Genomic DNA, 23,420 nt, shown 5'->3' on the forward strand with positions numbered 1-23,420 from the left:
GTAACCAACCTATAGTACATTTATTAAAGACCGAAAAATTGAATCAAATTTTGCAATAAACAAGCCGTGGATGACACTTCTTCAGTCTGGTATGACACTTGAGGTCCACACTAAGAAATTCCCAGTATAATAACAAGTTTTAAAAATTTAAAAGAATAAAAACTCGACCGAACGAAGTTGATATCATTTTTTGTTCCCGCGATATCGATCAGGATAAAATTTAAAAAAAGCTTGGCCAACTCGAAACGGCTAAATCGAATGTTATGAAATTCTTTCGGGTCATATTGCCTTTAATATGCATCGATCGACACCTCAACGAAGTCGATATCATTTTTTGTTCGTCCGATATTAACGGCGAAAAAAATGTCTACGGACGTACGTACGTACGTACACACACCATGAAACATAAAGATATGTTGAAATTTCGATTTTGAAAATCGAACCCATTACAAGTCAATCCCCCTCCATTACTCTAATTGGTCTTTGCTTCCCGATATCAACATAACTTGTCCTGAGTTTAAAAAAGACAAATTTTTTGGATTAGTTGTTTCATATTCAGGCAAATTTGGCAATTCGAGCAGCTTTTATTTTAAATTACTTGAAGTATATTGACTTAAATATGTTATTACAGAAAAACTGGGTACACAAAACATGAAAAATATCGAACAGTATTATAATTCGGTGGTATAACTAGATTAATTTCACTATCTACCGAATTCCTGATTTATCTCCAGATTTCGCAGAACTTCGGGGTGATAATCATTATCCATTTTTGTTTTAATTATTTACCTCAGATATCATGTTTCGAACCCATGGTTTTAGTAGCTTTTAACATAGAACAATTAATACCTGTAATAATTGAAATTTTTGGGTAATACATCGATTAAATAAAATCAACATTTGTTTATATATAGGTAGTATGTTTTATTAGACGCTTTCTTATAAATAAAAGTATAAGATTTTTTTATATAAATAGTACAAAAATGTAAAAAGTTCTCAGTCGTGGTCGAATTTAATCTAAATGCATGATTTTCTTTTTGTGTTATAAACGCAATCAAATTATCAAAATTTGTTAATAAACAAAAATGTGTCGTATATAAAAATCACACTCAAATTTCTTTAGGTAAAATACTATTTAGGTTAATAATAAATATTTAGAAAGATATTACCAAATATAGATTATGTTCCTTTCGTAAAAAACTATTTTATACTTAAATGACGCCCAAACAATTTTACAATTTTGTCTTTGGGCACGTACTTCCATTAAATATTACAAAAAGAGCATAAGCTATTAAAAAATAATGCACCTCAAACGAAATAAAAATATGACACTCGCATGGATTCGACTATTCTCAAAATTTGGAAATCTATTGATTTTTAGCACAATCAAAATCGTCTTGAGCGCATTCTTCTTCGATTTCATATTCTTCATCAGCAGTTGCTTCTTGATATTGTTGATATTCACTAATAAGATCATTCATATTTGATTCAGCTTCAGTAAATTCCATCTCATCCATACCCTCACCAGTATACCAATGTAAGAAAGCTTTACGTCTAAACATAGCTGCAAACTGTTCAGAAATTCGTTTAAATAATTCTTGTATTGCGGTTGTGTTTCCAATAAAGGTGGATGACATTTTTAATCCTTTAGGTGGTATGTCACAACAGGCGGTTTTTACATTATTGGGAATCCATTCAACAAAGTATGAACTATTTTTGTTTTGTACAGCTAACATTTGTTCGTCAACTTCTTTCATTGACATTCTTCCTCTGAAGATTGCAGCGACAGTTAAATATCTACCATGACGTGGATCACAGGCGGCCATCATATTCTTTGCATCAAACATCTGTTGGGTTAATTCAGGAACGGTAAGAGCACGGTATTGTTGACTACCTCTTGAAGTTAGTGGAGCAAAACCGGGCATAAAGAAGTGGAGTCGTGGGAATGGTACCATGTTTACAGCTAATTTACGTAAATCTGCATTTAATTGACCAGGGAAACGTAGACAGGTAGTCACACCAGACATTGTTAATGATACTAAGTGATTTAAATCACCATAACTTGGATTAGGAACTTTAAGTGTTCTAAAACATATATCGTACAAGGCTTCGTTATCTATACAATAAGTTTCATCAGTATTCTCAACTAATTGATGAACAGATAAAGTTGCGTTATATGGCTCCACAACTGTATCGGATACCTTTGGACTTGGCATCACTGAATATGTATTCATAATTCTGTCTGGGTATTCTTCACGAATTTTTGAAATCAACAATGTTCCCATTCCTGAACCAGTGCCACCTCCCAATGAGTGAGTAAGTTGGAAACCTTGTAGGCAATCGCAATTTTCTGCTTCTTTTCGGACGACATCTAAAACGGCATCTACTAGTTCAGCACCTTCAGTATAATGCCCTTTGGCCCAATTATTTCCAGCACCAGATTGACCAAATACAAAATTATCAGGTCTAAATAATTTACCATAAATACCAGACCGTACTGCATCCATAGTACCTGGTTCGAGATCAAGTAAAATGGCACGGGGAACGTATTTTCCTCCATTCGTACTTGTTGCAACTGAAACAAAAAAGGTTTTGTATTTAATAATTTTTGTTAAGTTAAAATAATTGATAATCCTTGAAAACGTGTTTTTTAAAAAGTTACAATTTTGGAATTAGTTTTCTGTGTTTATAAAAACCATATTTGGTAAAAAATGAAAGTATGATTTTATAATTTCAAATAAAATAAAATTCGAATAAGTAAAAATTTGCTTGTATTGTAGGTTCCGTACGTAAAACTTGAATGGCATGTAAACTGTTAATGAAAATTTTATTTTGTGAAAATTCTTGGTGCAATGATTTTTAGTAGTGCATTTTGAAAGATTTTCAAATTATCGCATTTGGAAATTAATATTCATATTTTACATTAATAATTTATTTATCAAATATCAATTTTTGGAGGTAGTACAAGCGCCTAGGTCAATTAAGAGTTGTGGTTGGAATTATTTGAGCCTTATTTTCAACTTTGATGATGAATTTTGTTATAACTTCATGAATGCAGACGAAAAATAAGAATAAAATTTTTTGATATCTGCCTTGGTTTTTGAAATATCGAAAGCTAAATAATTAAATTTTCGATATTTTGAAAATTACTTCAGATATCGAAAAATTTTATTCTTACTTTTCGTCTTATATTGTCTAAGTTATAACATAGTTCACTATCATAATTGAAAAAATATATTTTTTAATTTGTGTCCCCGCTACCGTGCTCATACATCCATAATTAGTCGGGCACAACGGGTTTTATTTATTAAGATAGTTTTAGCTTTAATTTAAATGTTTTTTTTTTTTTTTTTTTAATTTCCGCCGACTAGCTTTGGAGAAATCTATGAAAACATATCATCCATTTACTACTACAAAGGTTCATTAATGAAAATACTAAATATTTAAAAATAAGATGTTTAATTTCAACAATCACTTTCGCATATAGCAAAAAAAGGCGCCATATCGGACGGGGCCTAGGTCGGCATCAAAATCCGCCATTGATTGTAATAATTCTCAATAATGTTTTACAGTTATACCGTTATTTATTGTACTACATATATTTGACTGGCCAGGAAATACATAATTAATTATCAATTTCAAAAACATAATTTTAATTAAAGATATTTAAAATGGTGTGGATGCTTACTGTTCATATATTAATTAATAAAACATTATCAATAATGAATAAAAAAAAAATTACCAGATGCTTCATTGTAGTATACACTAATGCGTTCCAGTTGTAGATCACTTTCGCCATGATAAATACCGCATGGATCTATTCCATGTTCTTCACTGATTACTTCCCAAAACTGAAACAATAGAAGTCCAACTTAAATTTTATTATTTTAAATGATATACAAACTCAACTAATTTATGTTAAATATTATATGAAATAAATTTTACATTCGAGGTTTTCTCAACCAAAAAATTGGATAATAGCTAATTTGTTCTAACCATTCTTGAATAGATACAGGCGGATCCAGAACTTTAATTTGACAATAAAACATATTTTTGTATGAATATTTCATTACTTTGAGGGGCCTTTTATTTATATTGCTATTTTTTAAGCCTTGCTATACATAATTACGATATTTATTATTGGTATTGCCTATACAATTTTTAAAAATTAGAATATCCTATTTGTGAATAAAACTTTTCCGGATGCAAAACAACTCATTTTTTATTCCTAAATGTAGAATATTCGTCAAGTACAGAATGCCTAGAAAATGATCTTTAGACGGATTGCATCCAAGCTGGATACAGAAAGCCACTTAGAGTAATGTACAGATCAGACAATGTGTCTTATTATTATTATAGACCCGGTAAAATCCGTCATTGATTATGAATAATTTTCGTATGGGAAAAACCACCCAAAAATAACGTTTTTACTGTTCTTTACATGCTAGAAAGATGGGATTTTCTCCAATCGACTCCAAATAAAGTCAAATTAACAGAAAAGTTCGAAAAATTGCATTTTTCACAACGCAGATCTCCGGAAAATTGGGAAAACCGTTTTTCCAATTTACTCATCGGCTCCGATTCTACCGAGTTACCCACCGGCAATCTGCACTTTTACGTTTAGGAGCATTATTGAAATGTTTACGTTTAGGAGCATTATTGAAATAGTCGTGAAGTTTTATAAGTGCAATTGTTTCTTAAATCTGCTTGCGCTAAAAGTAATTGTAAAAATCAAATTACCAAGTGAAAACAAACAATTGGCTGAGTTAATTGTTCAAATACCATTTATAGACAGTGTCACATACACATTACACATACATAACTGAAATTCCCATAATTCCATATAATACATATTATGCAATTTGCGCTCTCACGGGTAAACAGTGATGCTTACGAAAAAATGTTTCAAACAAAAGTTGTTTAATTTTTTCTAAGGAACATTTTTTATATTTACCTTTTGTTCTATTTCTAATGGTTTACAAGATGGGTCCTACGGACCCAAGATCCAATTGACCTATGTTGCTCATTTACGAACTCGACTTCACTTTTTACGTTATAAGCACGCTATAAAAATTTCAACTTGATATCTCTTTACGTTTTTGAGTTATCGTGATGACAGACGGGCGTTTTAGCGTTACAAACTTGGGACTACACTTAGTATACTTTGATATACGGGGTGTTCCAAACCACCCGTCCAGGCTGATTATTCTGAATAGTTTTTAAAAAAAATTGAAACGAAAAAACACGTATCAAATATTTTTTGAAACTCTATCTAACCATACCAAAAACACCCTCCACCCTCAACCCCTGTTAGGGGTAGGGGGTGTAACTTGAAAAAATCAAATGGAAACCCCTATTTTTTTCTGCAGATTTGGATTCTTCAGAAGAAAAGACAAACATTTTGTCTAAGAAATTTTTCCCGATTTTCGGTAGATCACGCTACAATCGACAAAAATCGTTCTTTTAGATTTGGCATTAGAATTGCAGTTCAAGTGAAGGCGAGAAAAGTTTTTTGAGTCGAGAATAGTTATTTTCAATTTTGTTTTTGTTTTTTTGAAGAAAAGACTATTCTGTTTTTGTTTTTCATATTTTATTATGATTTAGAAAAATTATTTTTGTAAAAATGTTTTTTTTTTATTTTGGAAAGTCTGAAAAAAAATTAAATCTAAAATGATTCATATCTAATTCTTTCTAAGAGCTTTATTTAGCATCCTCCCAATTGTCTAGTGGTTTACCTCAATTACCGCAATTCGACATTTTCGCTTCTCTTTTATTTTCGTTGAATTTCTAACTTTTGTGTTGCTTTTGTTTTGTTTTTGTTTTGGTTCTGTGTGTTTGTGTTTTTATTTTTATTTTTACTTTTTCGTTTTGATTTTTGTCATTGAACGGCGCAATTCTTATGCCAAATCTAAAAGAACGATTTTTGTCGATTGTAGCGCGATCTACCGAAAATCGGGAAAAATTTCTTAGACAAAATGTTTGTCTTTTCTTCTGAAGAATCCAAATCTGCAGAAAAAAAAGGGGTTTCCATTTGATTTTTTCAAGTTACACCCCCTACCCCTAACAGGGGTTGAGGGTGGAGGGTGTTTTTGGTATGGTTAGATAGAGTTTCAAAAAATATTTGATACGTGTTTTTTCGTTTCAATTTTTTTTAAAAACTATTCAGAATAATCAGCCTGGACGGGTGGTTTGGAACACCCAGTATATTACATACATGGTATAAAAATTAATAAAGACATTTTCAACCACTGACGGTTAACCACAACTGTTGAGTAAGATTGTAAGAACTAAATAATTTTACTGGTGCATAAAATAATTATCAAGTAATAAAATACATTAAAAAAAATCTCAAAACAAAAAAAACATCTTGCTTATTTTAAAATTGAAACATATTAACATAATAAAAAAATCTTTAAATTACTCTGAACTTAAGTGTTTCGATGTTTATTCTTAGCGATGATTTAAAAAAAAAAACATTAAAACACATATCCTTTTTCTAACGAAGGGGTCGTAGAAGTGTTTATAAATAAACTTTGTGGACTGTTTGGTATTCAAATTAATGATTTAACAAAATAAACCAAAAAATTTTACACATAAGATGTGAGTAGCTGTTGTGTAGAATCGAATGATGATGATTCCATCCAATGTGTATCTATTTTAGTCAGTTTAGTCAGACAGGAACCTGGAACGTTTCGACGCCATTTGTTACTTTTTTTTTGTTTTTATGGCTAAGAATAAACATTTGTCTATTGAAACAATAATAATTTACATTCTAAATACTTTTTAGTTTGTTAACTTATGTTAAACTATATAAGATACATTTACAAATACTGTTGGGAAAACATTCTTGAATGTTTTTAATTATCAATAAATAAATCCAAGACTCATATTTACAATTTTATATTTATTTTTTTCTGCTTTGCAGTTTTTTTGCAAATGAGAATTAACAATGTAAAAATCATTTACTAGAAGGTTAATGGTATCAAAATTTTAATTTAAAATTATAATTTTCAAAACGCAATCTATTCATTTTAGAGGCAAAAATTTGGCAAATACCTTCTTAATTGAAAATACACTATACTCTAATTCAACAAAATACAAGTTTTGTGTTCTTGGGCTTAGCGTTTTTTCTCGAGAACTCAATTTAAACAGTTGTATAGAAGTTAAAATTATCTATAAGGATTCAAATATTCCTGGGTGAAGTTATGGAAAGAATAAAAAAAAATTTACTTAAAAGTAAAATTCTCGGACCTGGCGTTTTTCTTCGAGAACTCAATAAAAAAAGAGTTGTAGAGAAGCTTCAAATATTCTTGGAGGAAATTATGGGAAGAATCAAAAGAAATCTATTTAAAGTAAAATTTGCCTATTTCTTAGTCCGCGGAATAGCACCCTTTTTGTTAAATGATAAATTATATACTTGAAACTTCGTGAATGACTTCCTTTTTGGCGAGCCTCCCAAATTATCCGTCACATTTAAATTATTGGTCTGAAAAAGCGCATCTGGAAATTTGTCGGACACTATGAGCACTTGATAACATGAATATTGAATAGGTAATTATTAAACAATTCAGGAAAAGTGAAATATGTATGTATTGAAAAACAAAAATACTTTAGTACGGTATGTTCGAGGTGGTACACAGGCTCATTAATGCAGTTTTTTGCCAGACAAAATATTTTATTGATTAATAAATCATAGCGTCCGACAAACACTCAGCTGCGTTTTTTCAGACCGATAGCTAAAAAATGCCGTTATCATGCTCATTTGAAAAAGTCGTAAAGAGAAACTTTGGTAGACTCATCAAAAGAAAGCCAGTCACGAAATTTTAAGTATTTATTCAGTGGCGTAGCTCGCCTTGGAGGAGCCCTATGTCAAAATTAGTTGGGGGCCAAATGAAGGGTAAGGATTTCTCACAAAAGAAACAAAAATGCTTGCATTAAATTAAAATAAATATTTATTGATTATAAGTTATCACTTCTTCCTGGAAATTGAGCTAGCCAAACAATTCTAATTAAAGATTACACACGTTAGGGGCCTCTGTAGTCTGGGAGCCCCTTATCATTGATACGGCTGATACGGTGGTAGCTACGCCTCTGTATGCATTCCTCATGTAACATTTCTTTACAAAATTAATGGTTTTTCAGTCCATGGTTTTTCAAAGTATAAATAATCATTAACTCTATATGATTTAACAATTAAAGAAAGTATTATTAAAAAAGTGTTCTAAATCTAATGATCGAAGTATTTTGACCTCTTCTTGTTTAAAATAAAATAAATTACTTCCCTGCTTCTAAATTAAAATTGCAAATTTTTTTTAAACACGAAACATCAAATTTAAAACAATTAAGGAAATAGTTAATAAGAAATTATTTTGTAAATACAATAAAACAAACATAATTATTTATTATGATCTTTTTGACATATTTTTTAATTCATATTAATATCATTTACCATATCGTATAAGTAACTATTCACATGCTTGAGTGAAAATAATAACTATTTCGCCTACATTCATGAAGTTATAACAAAATTAATCATCAAGTGTTAGCTAATGTAAGATATCTTCGTAAAATAATTTATTTCTTAATCAAAATAAAAGCTAAAGGTATTGACACTATTTAGTCTATTTATGGTGGGAGCGCAAATAAAATTATTTTTGCGTACAATTTTTTCAGAAACTTCATTTCGTGTATGTGTAAAAATTTTCCATCAAATCCATCGACTGATTTTTGTTCACCATCTTTGAAAACATAAACTTCGAGAATAAATAAAATAATGAAATGGGAGGGTAATGGGGAAGAGTGACGCGACATGACCTTTATCGCAATTGATTTATCTATCCATATTTTAATTCTAAATTTTTCTAGCAAAAACGGAAATTCAATTTTCAAACAATTCGGAATCAGCGAGTCAAAAAGAAGACGCTTGGGACGAGAAAGGAACAATGACTATGGTTCAAACCGCCCTTGTTCGATGTACTAGGTACTAACTTCAACCTTCAAAAATGCTATAAATTATATACATGTGGAACTTGTCTCGAGCGGACTAGATACACTAACGTGTGACTTAACATGGCGTTTGATTAAGTTGAACACATATGATATCACCACTCTAGAACGTATTATCTTCAATTAAAATAATTACATAATAAAAATATATAAGACTTCTTCATCATCATCATGTGTGAATGCATTAAATCGTGAAGAATTTCTTTGTATCAAACAAAGAAACTCATTATTTTATGTACGCGTGATAACATGCATCATCATTAAAGTACCCACGAAACCATAATACCATCCAACATCCATAAAAAGATAGATACCATATTTTTCAACCACATAGATCCTGTTTTTTTTTTATCTATTTTGTTTTTTTTAAATAATGTGTTCTATGAAATTATTAATTTTTAACTTATTACTTTTATAATAATACTCAGAATTAATTTTTTAAAAGCACGTAAGTAGAATTTAAAAATGAATATAGTGTGACGACTTTTTGTGTGTGTGAGTTTTAATAATAAAAGCTGCGGCCAGACACGAAGACGAACATCAAACAATCAACGAAGTCAAGTATCAAATAGAAAATAAAGTATACTTTTTCTATTTTCATTTTGCGATGTTATATACTGTTTGGTACTTGCCTTTGTGCGTTGTTTTCTATTTGACGTGGCATATTTCAGCCAATTTTAATGCTGGAAAATTGAATAAAAACGAAAATGTGCAGAGTGAGCTATAGCTTTTGTATGAAAATATCTAATTAATAACTACTTTACTCAACAATGTCTTTACTTTATTGGTTAAATTTAATAGTACGCATAGATCCTGAACTATTGGGTATTGGATAAAAGTCCAAAAGGCACTTTCGTCTTAAAATTGTTCAGAGAATACTCTCTTAATCTATGAGCATCAAGTCACTGGACACCCTGTATACATTATTATTGGTTAGGATTATATCCAATTATTTTAAAGTAACTGTTACTACCATACTTATATATCGTGAAGGTACGTGATTGAATATTAAATTATTTCTATTAATATTTCAATATATTCAATAAAATAAATCTAAATAAAAATAATTATTATTGTACTTATAAGATCATCTACCTACTAAAAAAAAGATTAATCAGTGCATGTTAGTTAAAACGCCATGATGATTTGCTGATTTTTTCTTATTATACAATAAAGAATTATTTATGATAAAACTGTAAAATCTCCGTATATTTTTATTCATGGATAATAATTATATAATTCCTTCATGTACGCGGTAGCTGTGTATGTAATATTTTTATAGACAATATTTTTATTAATAATTTTTTTTTACTTTAAAACGAGGTAATCAATTCGATAGATACTGAGAAAGCTAGAGGTCATTGTGTCAAATTCGTATATTATTTTCTTTCTCTATATTGTAGGTAAACTTTGTTGATTTTATATGAAAATCATAAAATTAGACAGCAAATTATCTATTATTACCATTTTTAAGATCTCAGAGAAAAAAATTCATTTTTGTTGCAATTTAACACTTGTGTAATTTTAAATACTTCAAACAGGAAATTGGTTGTTTTTAAGATCAAGGAACCTTCTACCTAATTTAATATGGAAGTTACAGCCATTTTACAACACGTCTATTTGTTGCAAAATTTCGAATAAATATCGTGTATCTCGAAAACCCTTAAGAGGAATCACTGTATTACAAAAGATACTCTGAATTATTGACTTTAGCGATTTATGTTAAAATAAATAGGGCATTCTATTTGAAATAACGATTTTAGGGTCAACTTCCGGTATAACCGGAAGTGTCACAAATCGGAAAATATTTTAGGCGGATTTACCCCAAGCAGTTATGGTATATGCCAATTTTCAGATTTCTATTATGTCTAATTCTGCAGAAACTTCTAATGGGCGGTCACCGTGGGCCACCCTGTATATTATATTGTAACATAAAGGTCGAGTCCTTTAAAATAGAGTACTGCTTGTCAAGTGGAATTTCCTATGAAAGCTCCAATATATTTCAGAATATTTCAGATACACTCCATTAACGGGGAAGTGACGTGCACCTATCGGTGGATGGGAAGGATATACGAAAATGATCAAATTTTCTAGCTTTGGAACAAATTTTGTACTTCTTGAGAAACGTCAGATATTACAGTTATGTAGTTACAATTAATTCTTACAAATTTGTTTACTATATCTTCAAACCTATAGAAATACTTAACGAGCATCAATCATCTAAATATAGAATCTAGAATAAAGAAGATAAACATAAATACCTTTTGGTATTAAATTAAACAAACAATTTTGGTATTAAATCACTCTATTTGTATTAATTTTTATAAAGTGTTAATTTATATAAAAAATATAAAAATTTGTATTTATTTAACCAATAAAACTATTTTTATGACTCTTATAGAAATTATTTTAAGAAACTTTTTAAGAACAGTTACACAGACTTATTTTAATAATACTAATAATTCAATGAATGAAGTTCAAGATTAAATTAATAATAAGTTTATCGTTTAAAATATATAATTCTACAATGAACTTTAACTACAAATCCAAGAAATGATTTATTTCTATTAGTCGGTTCTGATAGACCAATTAGGATTAATTTGTATTCATTTATAATATAAAATTGATTTTTTCTAATTACCAAGTTATGAAGGGAAGAACACTAAAGTTTACAATCATGTTCTGTCATAAAAATATCAAATGGATTATATACAGTGTTTCCAAATGGTAGCGCCACCTAAATACACGGTAGGAAGGAAGAAAAATTTTTTATTTCGCTGGGTATCTTTTTCGGAATTTCCTACAAGGGTGTCTACTCATAAATTTCGATTTTTTTTCTTAAATCTACCAAATTTTTATACAGGTGGTCAAAGTTATAACAGCAGCAATTCATTAAATGTTATACAAGTCCTTTTCTAGTTAAAGGGTTGAAATTTGGGAAAAAAGGGTATTTTTGTGCCCAATGTTAAGATAAGAGATAAGAGTACGTGTGTCTCAACCTCGTTTCGTGATAAAATCTAGCGCTACAGACTTTATTGCAAATACAAAAACGTTGCATTTTCGTTATGCTTGTAACGATGTAATATTTACAAAAATATTTTTTTTTTTCCTAAAACACTCTGTATTTAGGAAGAGACGCTTTCCTAGCTATAACTGTATTGAGAAATTGTCAATATTTTAACGTTATCATTCGGAATCTAATTTCCATAATTCCGGTCTATTTTCATAATAAATATAAATTATTAATTTCATTTTTAAATGTTAATATTTGATAACTGTATTTTACTTTTATGAACAACCATATTGTTTTTATAACATTAATTCTTACGGGATTCATAAATATGGCCGGTATTTTAAAACCTTGGGTGGCATAATAATAAAATATTAATTGATAGTAGGTAATAAAAGGTTACACGTGTGCTAATTGTGTATATTAACGTTACTTTTCTTAAAATAGATGTTATAAATACGTACCTAATAGATGGTATATTCAATAATTTTTATTAGATCGCATAAAAATGATTAACAATAAAAATCCATTAAAGAGGATCAAATAGAGAAAAGTATTGCAAACTTTCTCTGTATCATTATTATTAACAATTATGATAGAAACATAATAGTTATATTTTATTAGCACATATGGATTATTTAAGTGGCTTAATGGCTTTTCTTATTTAAAATTTTCAAAAATCAATTTTTTACATAAAATTGTTCTTTACTATAAAAAAAATATGATGTTTTTTAGTACTTTACGTAGCCGATCTTAATAAACCAAAAGGTTTTTGATTTGTTATAATAAAAACTAGACATTAAACAAATTAAATCATGGAACTTCTAAAAAATTAGAAATCTTCATCCTATTTTACAGGGAGTTAATTCACTCCAAAGTAAAAAAATTCGTAGCGCAGGAGCTGCGTTAGCTAAGCAAATTTCCTCACGAGATTGAAAAAAAACACATTTTTCTAAAAATCGAATTTTTAATTTTTCAAGAGTTTTTACACAATAGTACTTTTTTGCTTAAAACTGACCAAAAAATACAAAAATATTTTTTATTTTGGTCAAATTCAAATTTTGTACTTAGCTTAACCCCCACCCGTTGTTTATCGGTCGATTTTTCTCATTAAGGAACTTGACCTTTCAAATACCAAAACCCTTCTTGATACCATATAAATTTTAACGATGGTCATTTTTGATATCTTCTAGTAGGATCGATGGACATTTTCCAAAATTCCAAACACAAAACCAATAGCTTCATTTTTTTCGGCAATTCGCTAAAATGGTGAGTTTTTGAAATTTTTAGAAGATGTATACAGGGTGTACCGTGACTTGATGGTCATATATTAAGAGCGTATTCTTAGAAAAATTTTAAGTCGAAAGTGCCTTTTGAACTTTTGTCCAAAGCTTAATGGTTTTTTTAATTAAAACTTTCATACAAAAGCTATAACTGACTTGCACATTTTCTTTTTTTATTCAACTTTCTAGCATAAACATTGGCTGAGCTTTAGGAAAATATCTGGACAATTTTGCACGCCTAACTAATGTGTTTGTCAGGATTAAAATACCGCATCTTTTATAATTACGAAATTTCAGTTTTTTGTATTTTGTTTTTTTCAGTTGCGGATAACCAAATAATTGTGAAAATCTTAATCAAATAGGTATAAAATATTTGAAATATAATGTAAAACAAAATTTCTTATGATATGAAGATAATAAAAATGTTTTAGGATAAACTATTTTATGATGATTAATGAGTATTGTTAGTATTATTTTGAGTCAAAAAATTTTTTAAAACTCATTAAAATTGTATTATTACTTATCTACATCAAAAAAAAAAAAAAAAAAAATGTTTCTAACATATAATTTTAATGTTATGATAAAGAAACAACAATTATTATAAAATTTTTCTTAAAAACCATTTATATATTCAGATATATACTAAACTTACTCTTCAGATTATTTAAAACACGCAATACTATACAGGATGAACTAAAAAAAATATTGAATTTCCTTGATAATCTTAGAGATAGTCACGTATAGGGCGTGTCATGTTAGCAAAATTAAATTTTTAATAATACTCAAACTTTTAAAAATAATTTTGAAATTGTTTGGTGTTTATGTTTATTTTTGTTATACCATGTATATAAGAAGTATATCAAAGTATACTAAGTTTAGTTCCAAGTTTGAAACCATCACACCATCACGTAATTAGCCCATTTTCGGGCGTCTGTCTAACTTTGTACTGTGTGCGAAACAATTGAGTGGTACAGTAGAGATAAAAATTACACATTATTTTCTTAACATCTTGAAATGTTGAATAACAATTTTTTTCGGTAGTCAAAGTGTAATTAACTAGTATTTATTTTTTAATTATAATGTTTAAATGGAATCCCAAGAAATGTTTAATACATTTCAAGTTTTTTAAAGTGTTAAAAAACAACATATTTTATAATTTTATTGGTACGCACGTGACAATTTATTAGCAAAAATAAAAATCGATAATTTTATATTGAAATGAATAATCATATATAATTTTTTAACACTCAACATTCAAATTGCATATACATAAAGATATACAAAGACATGAACTTCCGGTTGAAAACAATTTTGTTCATTGTTTATTGACACTATGCGAAGCCACATAAAAAATATATATATTATAAAAATATGTTTTAATACAATACACGTATCTAATAACTTGCACTAAGTAACTACTCGTGTCATAATTATAAAATAAAACATTTAAAAAAAATAATGACTAATCCATCGACCACGAATCAGTTAGCTACTAGGTCTGAAAACAACGATTATCACGCAGTTTTGAGGTAAATAACTATCTTGTTTTAAAACCAATAAAATAAACGTTTTATTAGTTTGCGATTTCATTTAGTCTATATTTATTAAATATAACAAATCAATGGAAATTTATCATGATAGAAAGGTGTCGTGGGACACCCAGTAGGAATTATATTCCTTTCGTACCTTGGTACATTATAAATGTAACGCTTACTTTTATTAATTAAAAGATATTTTTCGGAAAAATGAATGTATTATGTTTGTTTGATTCTTTAAAGAATTTAATTTTATAGCTACTTTTAGATTTTACTGTATGAGTATTAGTTTAAAAAAGACATACTTCTGATTTAGTAGTCAACCCAATATGTGAGCACATTAGGTTTGGTTTGATTAGGATATTTATTATGACATAACATAAAACTTGCATTGTACTTATTTTAAATTATCTCTGTTTTCTTCTGATAACTGTTACAACTTAAAATGATAAAACATAAAATTTTGACAAAAAATACAAATTGACAATTATAAAAAGATTTTTGCATTTTCTCAAAATTCATGGCAAGCTGAATCGATTGAAAAAGTTTTAGTTTTCTAAATAACCTAGATACAACCAAATATCGTGTGATAAGGAACATAGTTCCAAAAACCTGATGAAACTGAGAGCATTCAATGCATAAAATGAATTATTTAAAAAATCCTAAAAAAAAAGTTATTTTAAATTTTAAATTTACGCTCTTTGTACTTCATACACCCATTTGCTACTGATGATTGACAATTATAATAAAACAATGAGTGTCTCTTTCGTTGAATGCTATGATTCATTTTATTACATGGAATTCACAAATTTTGAATTAATAGATACAATTAGATAAAAAAAACTACCTTGAAATTTTATAATAACATAGGTACGTTAAGTTATTTTTCGTTTGACCATGACAAAAACGCGTTAAGAAAAATTTGTTTGTCTTGTGTATGTAAACAATAGACAAATTACAACAGTACTAAGGCAATTAAACATTAATTTTTTTTTTATAAAACAACAAGTAAGAAACGGTAAACAAAATTAAAAATGATAATTAGGTTTACCATTGAAAAAATTCATTGTATTAGTATAGGCAATTATCTAAATAAAAAACTACAAAAAATTTTGACTGTCCGTTTTTATATATACATGGAGGACACTATTCGACCCCGAAAGATCTGTTATTTTAGTTTTCATCTCTATATTTTCAATCGTTTTCTTGTGATGCCAATTTTGTAGAAATGACAGATAATTAATATCCCTTAACTCTCAGACCTTTTTGTTTGTTTACTCTCTGCGCTAGGTAATATTCTCTTTCCGTAAGATGAAATTGAAGTAGCCGTTCGTGTAGGCATTGAGGGATATTTTGATCAAATAGTTTTAAAGTAAGTAGTATCTTTGATCTAAAATTATGACACCAGAAGAAAGAACTTCCCTACGTAGAGGAAATACTACTTGAAGCCCTTGGAGCTTATCATGAACATTACTAAAGAGATTTCAAGTCGATTTTACTGTGGTATGAATTCAAAAAAATAATTACATTCTTTTGATGATGCCAAAATCAATAATAGATTAACTTATTTATTATAAATATAATATGCATTTAATAAAAAATATAAACCCTAATTTTCTCACAACGGAAATTAAACAGGTTTTATTCATACATTAATAAATTGCGTTTTATAGATATTATATGATGTACAGAAATAATTTCATTAACACCGCACATCGCGACCGGTGTGCATCAATTTCCGATTCATATTTCGTAGGAAATGTTTATTAATATCTGCGACAATTATTCAAAATTAGATTATAAATAATATATGTCTTTTTTTTGTAATAGGCCCGGAAACTGCATCCTGTAAACTTCAATTATGTCGTTTGTATTTTAGTTATTTTAAGAGAATTAAATTTGTTTACTTAGTTAAGTTTTCATACTTCAAAAATGAGGTAAATTTTGAATAAGTGAAAACAAACAATTGACTGAGCTAATTGTTGAAATACCATGATTGACAATGTCGATTACGCGTGACGTTTTTTTACGTCATGCAAGTAAAAAAAGATAGTCACTCTTACACACAAAGTAATAAGAGTATATTTCTTCTCACGTCCTCAGTGGATATAGTATATGCCATGCACAAACAAACACATACATAATATATGTATTGTAAAAATTTAAAATATATACAATACCTGTTATGCACATTATTTATATTGTTTCTAACGTAATTTGTGGCCACACGGGTAAACAGTCATATTTATGAAAAAAATTTTCATACTAAATTTGTTTATTTTTTTGTAAGGAACATTTTTTACATTTAAACTTTTGTTCTATCTCTTCGGTTTACAATTGTTACGGTTTACCCAATTGACCTATGTTGCTCATTTATGAACTCGACCTCAATTTTTACGTCCTTAGCACGCTATATATTTCAGCTTGATATCTCTTTTCGTTTTTGAGTTATCTTGTTGACAGACGAACAGACAGGCGGCCAATCGGAAATGGACTAATAAGGTGATTTTATGAATACGTATACCAAAATTTGGTTCGTTCGTAGCATTTATATTTTTAAGCGTTAGAAACTTGGGACTCAAATTAGTATATCTTGATATATTTCATGAACACACTTATGGTATAAAATATGGTTTTTTTTTCAAAAAGCCGGATACCAAAATTTACTTTAAAATTGTATTATTTTAATTTGGGGTAAAATTAGAATGATTTCATGAAAAACGCATATTTTTTTCATGCTAAAATTATAATTATTTAGTTTCATAATCATATTCATATTCTTGATTGCATAATCATATTCTTTCAAAAATAATCTTATTACAAACAACTGAACAAATTTGTTGTTTATCCAACGTGAATTTCTGTAATACATGATTAGATATTGGAAATTAGAAATGTGTAATTGGAAATTTTGTTTCGTCGACTTATTTTATCTTTCAAAACTATGAAATTTCCAGTGGCTTAATTTCAGATATACTTTTATATATTTTTTTTTATATATAAAAAAATTTTTTTTTAACAAAGTTATTAAATATGTAAATGAATTCGAACCCCTTTATCAACAATCACCACGACTCAATGGTCTTTTGTGTAATAGTACTTTGTATGCTTGATCCTTGACCTAATATTTAAATACTTCTTTAAATTATATCAAACTACAAGGAGACGGCCTTTATTTTGAAGAATACACCAAAAATGAGTTAATGAAATATATAGATGTGCAAGGAGTGAATAATACTAGGGGTTTCAGTAAAACTTTATAAATACATTTTTTGATTAACAAAATTTCAAAAAATCACAAAAAAAATTCCTAGATCGTCGAGCTTTTTATTATTATTTCATAATGATGAATCATATAGGTTATCCTTTTCAGTTGGATATTTCTATATCAAAAAATCTAGACAGTGTGATAAAAACTGTCTAAATATTTAGATCTTGTAATTTATAATAATATCATAAAAAAATATAATAACAAAATTTTAATTTTATTACTGCAAGACTGCAGTCCGCCACCAAATTAGCAACGAGTAACATACATAATAAGAGTAATTACGATTAGGTAATTCATACTTCAGGTAGTCGATACGTATTTATAAAATATGTATTTATAAAATACAAAAAACTGATCTAGGAAATTGGGACAAAAATCGAAATTTATTTCGAAATATCCTATAGAGTTCTCATTTATTATTATCATTGATAATATTTATAATAATAATGGGGAAATATGTGGACGAAAAGTTTATTTACTTTTGCAGTAGATAATGAACTCTAAATAGATAAATGAAACATATTCATATTTATTAATTATAAATGGTGAATAAAAACAGATGTGTGACATATGTGTATATTATGTTTAAATGTATAAATAATATGAAAAACCACATTGTTTAATTTTTTTCATTAAACACACTAACACTGAAATTTATTAAAAATAACAAATTTTTTTTATTATATGCGCCTAGCGCCATGTCGCATTGTTTATTAGTCGTTTTAGACCGGGAAAAACAGCTCAAGTATCGACATATGACATCTTACTTAACTCAGAGATCTTTATCTTCAACTGTTCTCTTTAGGTGAAAATTTCGTGAGCCGGGAGGAATTTTTTCTTTATTTCATTTAAAATAGTTCATTTTTTTCTCATATAACATCATAAATAACTCTTAATAGCGAATAAATATCTACTATACGTGTGAAATTTGCATATCCTTACATGTGTTTAAAAAAATATTTTTTTGACTTGACAATAAAATAGAATCTTAAATAAAAACCGACTTCAAACAAAAAAACTATTCCAAAACAAATAAATATGTACTAAAAAGTAAAAAAATAATGTAGTTACAATTATTGTTATTTTTGGAGTCGGTGTCAGCCAAAGAAACAACTGTGACAGAACAGTTTGCTACATCAATTTGGCTGACACCGACTCCAAAAATAACAATAACTGTAACTACATTATTTTTTTACTTTTGAGTCCATATTTAGTTGTAAAGTTTTTTTAAATTTGTGATTATTAGTGAATCTGAAGTACACTAACTAATTTGTCACTAAAGAAAACAAGCATCGAAGTCTGTTGGAGTAATATTGAGTTATTCGTCCATTTGTCACGCACATACTTAATGCAAATTTAAGACTTATATGGTTTTCTCATGGATGCCGTTGTCAAAATTGGACCAAATTGAAATGGGATCACACAAGAAGCACCAGCTTTCAAATAATCAAAATCGGTTTACCCAGTCCGAAGCTCTGAGGTAAGAAACATTAAAAAAAATACAGTCGAATTGAGAACCTTCTCCATTTTTGAAGTCGATAAAAAATAAATTTTTAAGATAATCTTTACATCTCTAATAAGAAATAACAATTAAAAATAAACAAATTTGAATAAATATTTTTATTTAATTTAAATTCAAATCGAATATCGAATTTATAAATAAATAAATTTTATATTTTTACAAAACATACTTTGATATTTTTGCTATGAAAATAATTATTCTACCATGATTTGATTTTATTATTTTTAAAATTTAATTATTTTTACATTATTTTGTTGTTAACATACCGAATAAAACCACATTAGGTCCACTTGTCTTAAAAAGAGGTCAGAAACCTCAAGATTTATCTTGTAAATAGTTATAAATATAAAAATAGTTATAAAACGTATAGCAATTTTAAATTAAGCTTTGTCATCACCTATTTGATCGGAATACGATAGAAAAAAAACTATCAGCTTTCAGATAATAAATCGGTAGAGTTGATTTTTAAAAAAAATTTATAAATTAATATATTAGGGTTTTTTAAGTTTACTTCTAAGTTTGTAACGCTTAGAAATATTGATGCCACAAACAAAATTTTGGTACAGATGTTCAAAATATCACCTAATTAGTCCTATTCGTCTGTCCGTCCGTCCGTCATCACGATAACGCAAAAACGAAAAGAGATATCGATATAGGCCATTTAGGTTAAAAGTCCGAAAGACCCATCTTTTAAACCGTAACAGATTTGAAACTTTTTTTCCCGCGAGGTACCAAATTAGGGCCTTCAGATAGTGAGTCAAAGAGGTCAATTTTCGGGGGAAAATTAAAAAAAAATTGTTTCAAAGCATATAGACTCAAAAAATAAAAAAATCTTTGAAAAATTGTCGTAATTTTTGGGGAAAAAGTGACTTGCATTTAAATAAATCATTTTTTTTTTTTTAAACTTATCTATCCTTTTTATAAAAATAATACAAGCACTGATTAGGAGAAGCCTTTATTCAACATTGTATTATAGAGTATTTCAACAATTTACTCAATCAATTATTGATTTTTAAATTTACTATATTGAGTTTTTTTTTTACCCAATATAATAAAATAATATATAATATGCGGTAATGTAATAAATCCAACTCAATGTAAAATTTACATTTCTTTTTTTATAATTATTCAGACAACCAAAAAACTATATCGAATTTCTATTACTTTATAAATCTGACATTAAGTATGTTTTTTTTAACGAAAAATAATAAAATAAAATAAAAAATTTTTAAAATAAACCGCAAATGCAATTTTGTATTTTAATTAGTTTCTTTTATTATTATTTTTTTTAGAAATAATATTATTTTATGTTTAAGAAAAAATATTCTTACAAAAAACTAATTTATTAGACACATTAATGTTTTTATTCATTTTAGAACTAGATAGCTAGCCTGAACAAAACGACGTCAAAATTCGTTAAAATTTTACCCGATTGTCAAGGAGTGGTTATGTTTTTCGCGACTATCTTGTATGTTTATTTGTTTCAAACGGCTCGAAAGATTTCGACAGCTAAGGTTTCGTTATATTCATCTTAAAAAACCAAGTTTAGATTGGTGTTTTAAAAAATTGCAGATTTTGATTGGCGATTATTTTCTTTCATTATTTATTAATTTCAAACTAAACGAGAGTTCAATTATTACCAACTAAATTGTATCATTGGTTTATATCAATTAGCGCCGGCTCGACACCCAAATCAAGGTTGAGCGAGATCGTCTTTCGTCGCCTTTTTTTTCAAAAATTAACTTGTATTTCAATAATCAACACTTAAAATGCGCAATTATTTTTCGCGTTTGGCATGTTGGCGACCCTTGCAACCTGAAACTCCCCCTTTGGTAAGGCACTGATCTCAATAAAACTATTTTAATTTTCGTGGTTCCATTGGAAAATGAAACTAATTTTTATATTGCGACCGTTTTCAATAATTGTTTGGGATCTAAATTTACTAATTATTATCTATGACAATTACTAAATTTTAACGAGAAAAAGCTATTTTAATACTTAAAATGCATAAAAAAAATTATATTTGTTTCTTTTTTAAATAATTTTATTTACAAAAAAAATAAAATAACAGTGGGGGACATTGAACCTATATAATCATTTGTCATGGTTGGCTGAATGATGATACAGAAATCAGTGTTTTTTTGATAGATAGTATAAATATAATAACGCTACTTTAGAATAGCTAACTTATTTTTATATTTTAGTTCGAAATAAAATATATAATGAAATACTTTTTAATTTGAATTTAAAAATAATTAACAAAATAACTTTTATATTTTATTAAAAATTTTGAAAAAAACAAATTTATTTAGTTTGAATTTTTGTTTTATTAGAAAAATGTCTGTAATCGTATTTCGAGTCTTTACCCTCGAATTTTAGCATAATTAATGCAGACAATACAAAAATGACACGCGAGATTTTTTTTCGGAAGCATAGAAATGGAAAAAACTTGCTATTGGAGCTTAAAAAAATTGAAACATAAATAATAATTAAATATATCAAACGAGCAAAAGAAAAGAATTTGTCCCATATCTACTGCAAAAGTAAAGAAATTGTCTCATATCTACTGCAAAAGTAAAAAATTTATTTCATATCAGATCTCATGTTCATTGTCGCCCAAGACGAAACTGAGGGTGACAAACAAGAAATCTGAGATATTCCGTACTTTCTACCGTGGTGTGTATAATATATTTCTGCTCTACGGAGGTGGAAGTGGCAACTTCGTTTAGCACAGCGGGACGAAACTTGACACTTACCGCCCGGACTTTTTTTTTTGGACATGCGAAGTCAACGTGTTTTAAGCGAATTTGAGCTGGGGTTCACTGGCGTGAAATAGGTATAGCTGGACGACTTATATTGAGAAACCTTAGTAATTGACAATAACACTGTTCAAATCTTTGAATTAAATGTCTAATAAAAAATAACCTACTCTTTGAATGATCTGGCCATTAGTAATTTACTTAACGTCATTAGTAAGTTTCCCAATGGTAGATAGGCTACAATAAAGCATCAAGTATTCTAGCATGGAAAAAAATTAAAAATTTCAATACTGGGGAAAACTTTTTAACAAAAAAAGGTGAATAAATTTTTTTTTCAAAAACTTAAATTCAAAAATCAAATTAAGATTAATAAAAATTATTTTTAATAATTAGTAATATCCAAAGAGTTTTAATGATATTTTAAACATAAAAAAAAGGTTTTATATATTTTATAAATAAATTAAGAAAAAAATAAAATTATTAAATTTTTAATTATTTTAAGGGCAAATTAACAAACCGATAATTTTTACGTCAATTCGTTATTTAAACCAGTTCAGAAGTAACTGAAAATTTATATGTTGGTAAAATAGATCACTATTTTATTTTATTAAAATAAAAGCAATTATTTTATAATTAATTTATAGTAATTACAATAAATTGTATTATTGTATTATTTTGTAAATAATAAACAATAATTATAACACTATTTAAAATTTTACCATTCATGCACTAATTATTAATGAATATTTACTGATTCAATTTTTACGTTGTTTGGCATCGGTAGGGCCCTTTTGGATAAATAAAATCGCATTAAACGAAAAAAATTGTAATTAAGACAATTTGAAAATATATTTATTTATTAGATGCAGAACAGAGCCAACAATAATAGTAAGTAAAATTTACAAAATTTAAAAAAACCCCGAGAAATTTTTCGGGTGCGGAACCCTAAATTCGCACTTGAAACGTATCTAAGAATACTCTCCAATAAATTATCTTTTTTCTTAGAGTCTTCTCCAAACTGAACCGATTTTGAG

General features: G+C 27.8%; 1 protein-coding gene across 3 annotated transcripts in view; it reads right to left on the reverse strand.

The window, feature by feature from the left end:
* Positions 1-903: 903 nt before the first annotated feature.
* LOC123305819 (tubulin beta chain-like) overlaps positions 904-23,420 on the reverse strand; it is a 31,334-nt gene continuing 8,817 nt past the window's right edge. Inside the window, exons 2-3 of one of the 3 annotated variants that reach the window (XM_044887650.1) lie at positions 3,748-3,851; positions 904-2,562 (exon numbers count right to left, since the gene is read on the reverse strand). In XM_044887650.1, the coding sequence (XP_044743585.1) occupies positions 1,368-2,562; positions 3,748-3,851 (1,299 nt within the window). In that variant the 3' untranslated portion in view covers positions 904-1,367. Of the gene's footprint in view, positions 2,576-3,742; positions 3,852-23,420 lie in introns of all 3 variants that reach the window. The other 2 variants (XM_044887651.1, XM_044887649.1) reach the window with 2 other exon arrangements.

The sequence above is a fragment of the Chrysoperla carnea genome, chromosome 1 (assembly GCF_905475395.1).
Source record: "Chrysoperla carnea chromosome 1, inChrCarn1.1, whole genome shotgun sequence".
Taxonomy (NCBI): domain Eukaryota; kingdom Metazoa; phylum Arthropoda; class Insecta; order Neuroptera; family Chrysopidae; genus Chrysoperla; species Chrysoperla carnea.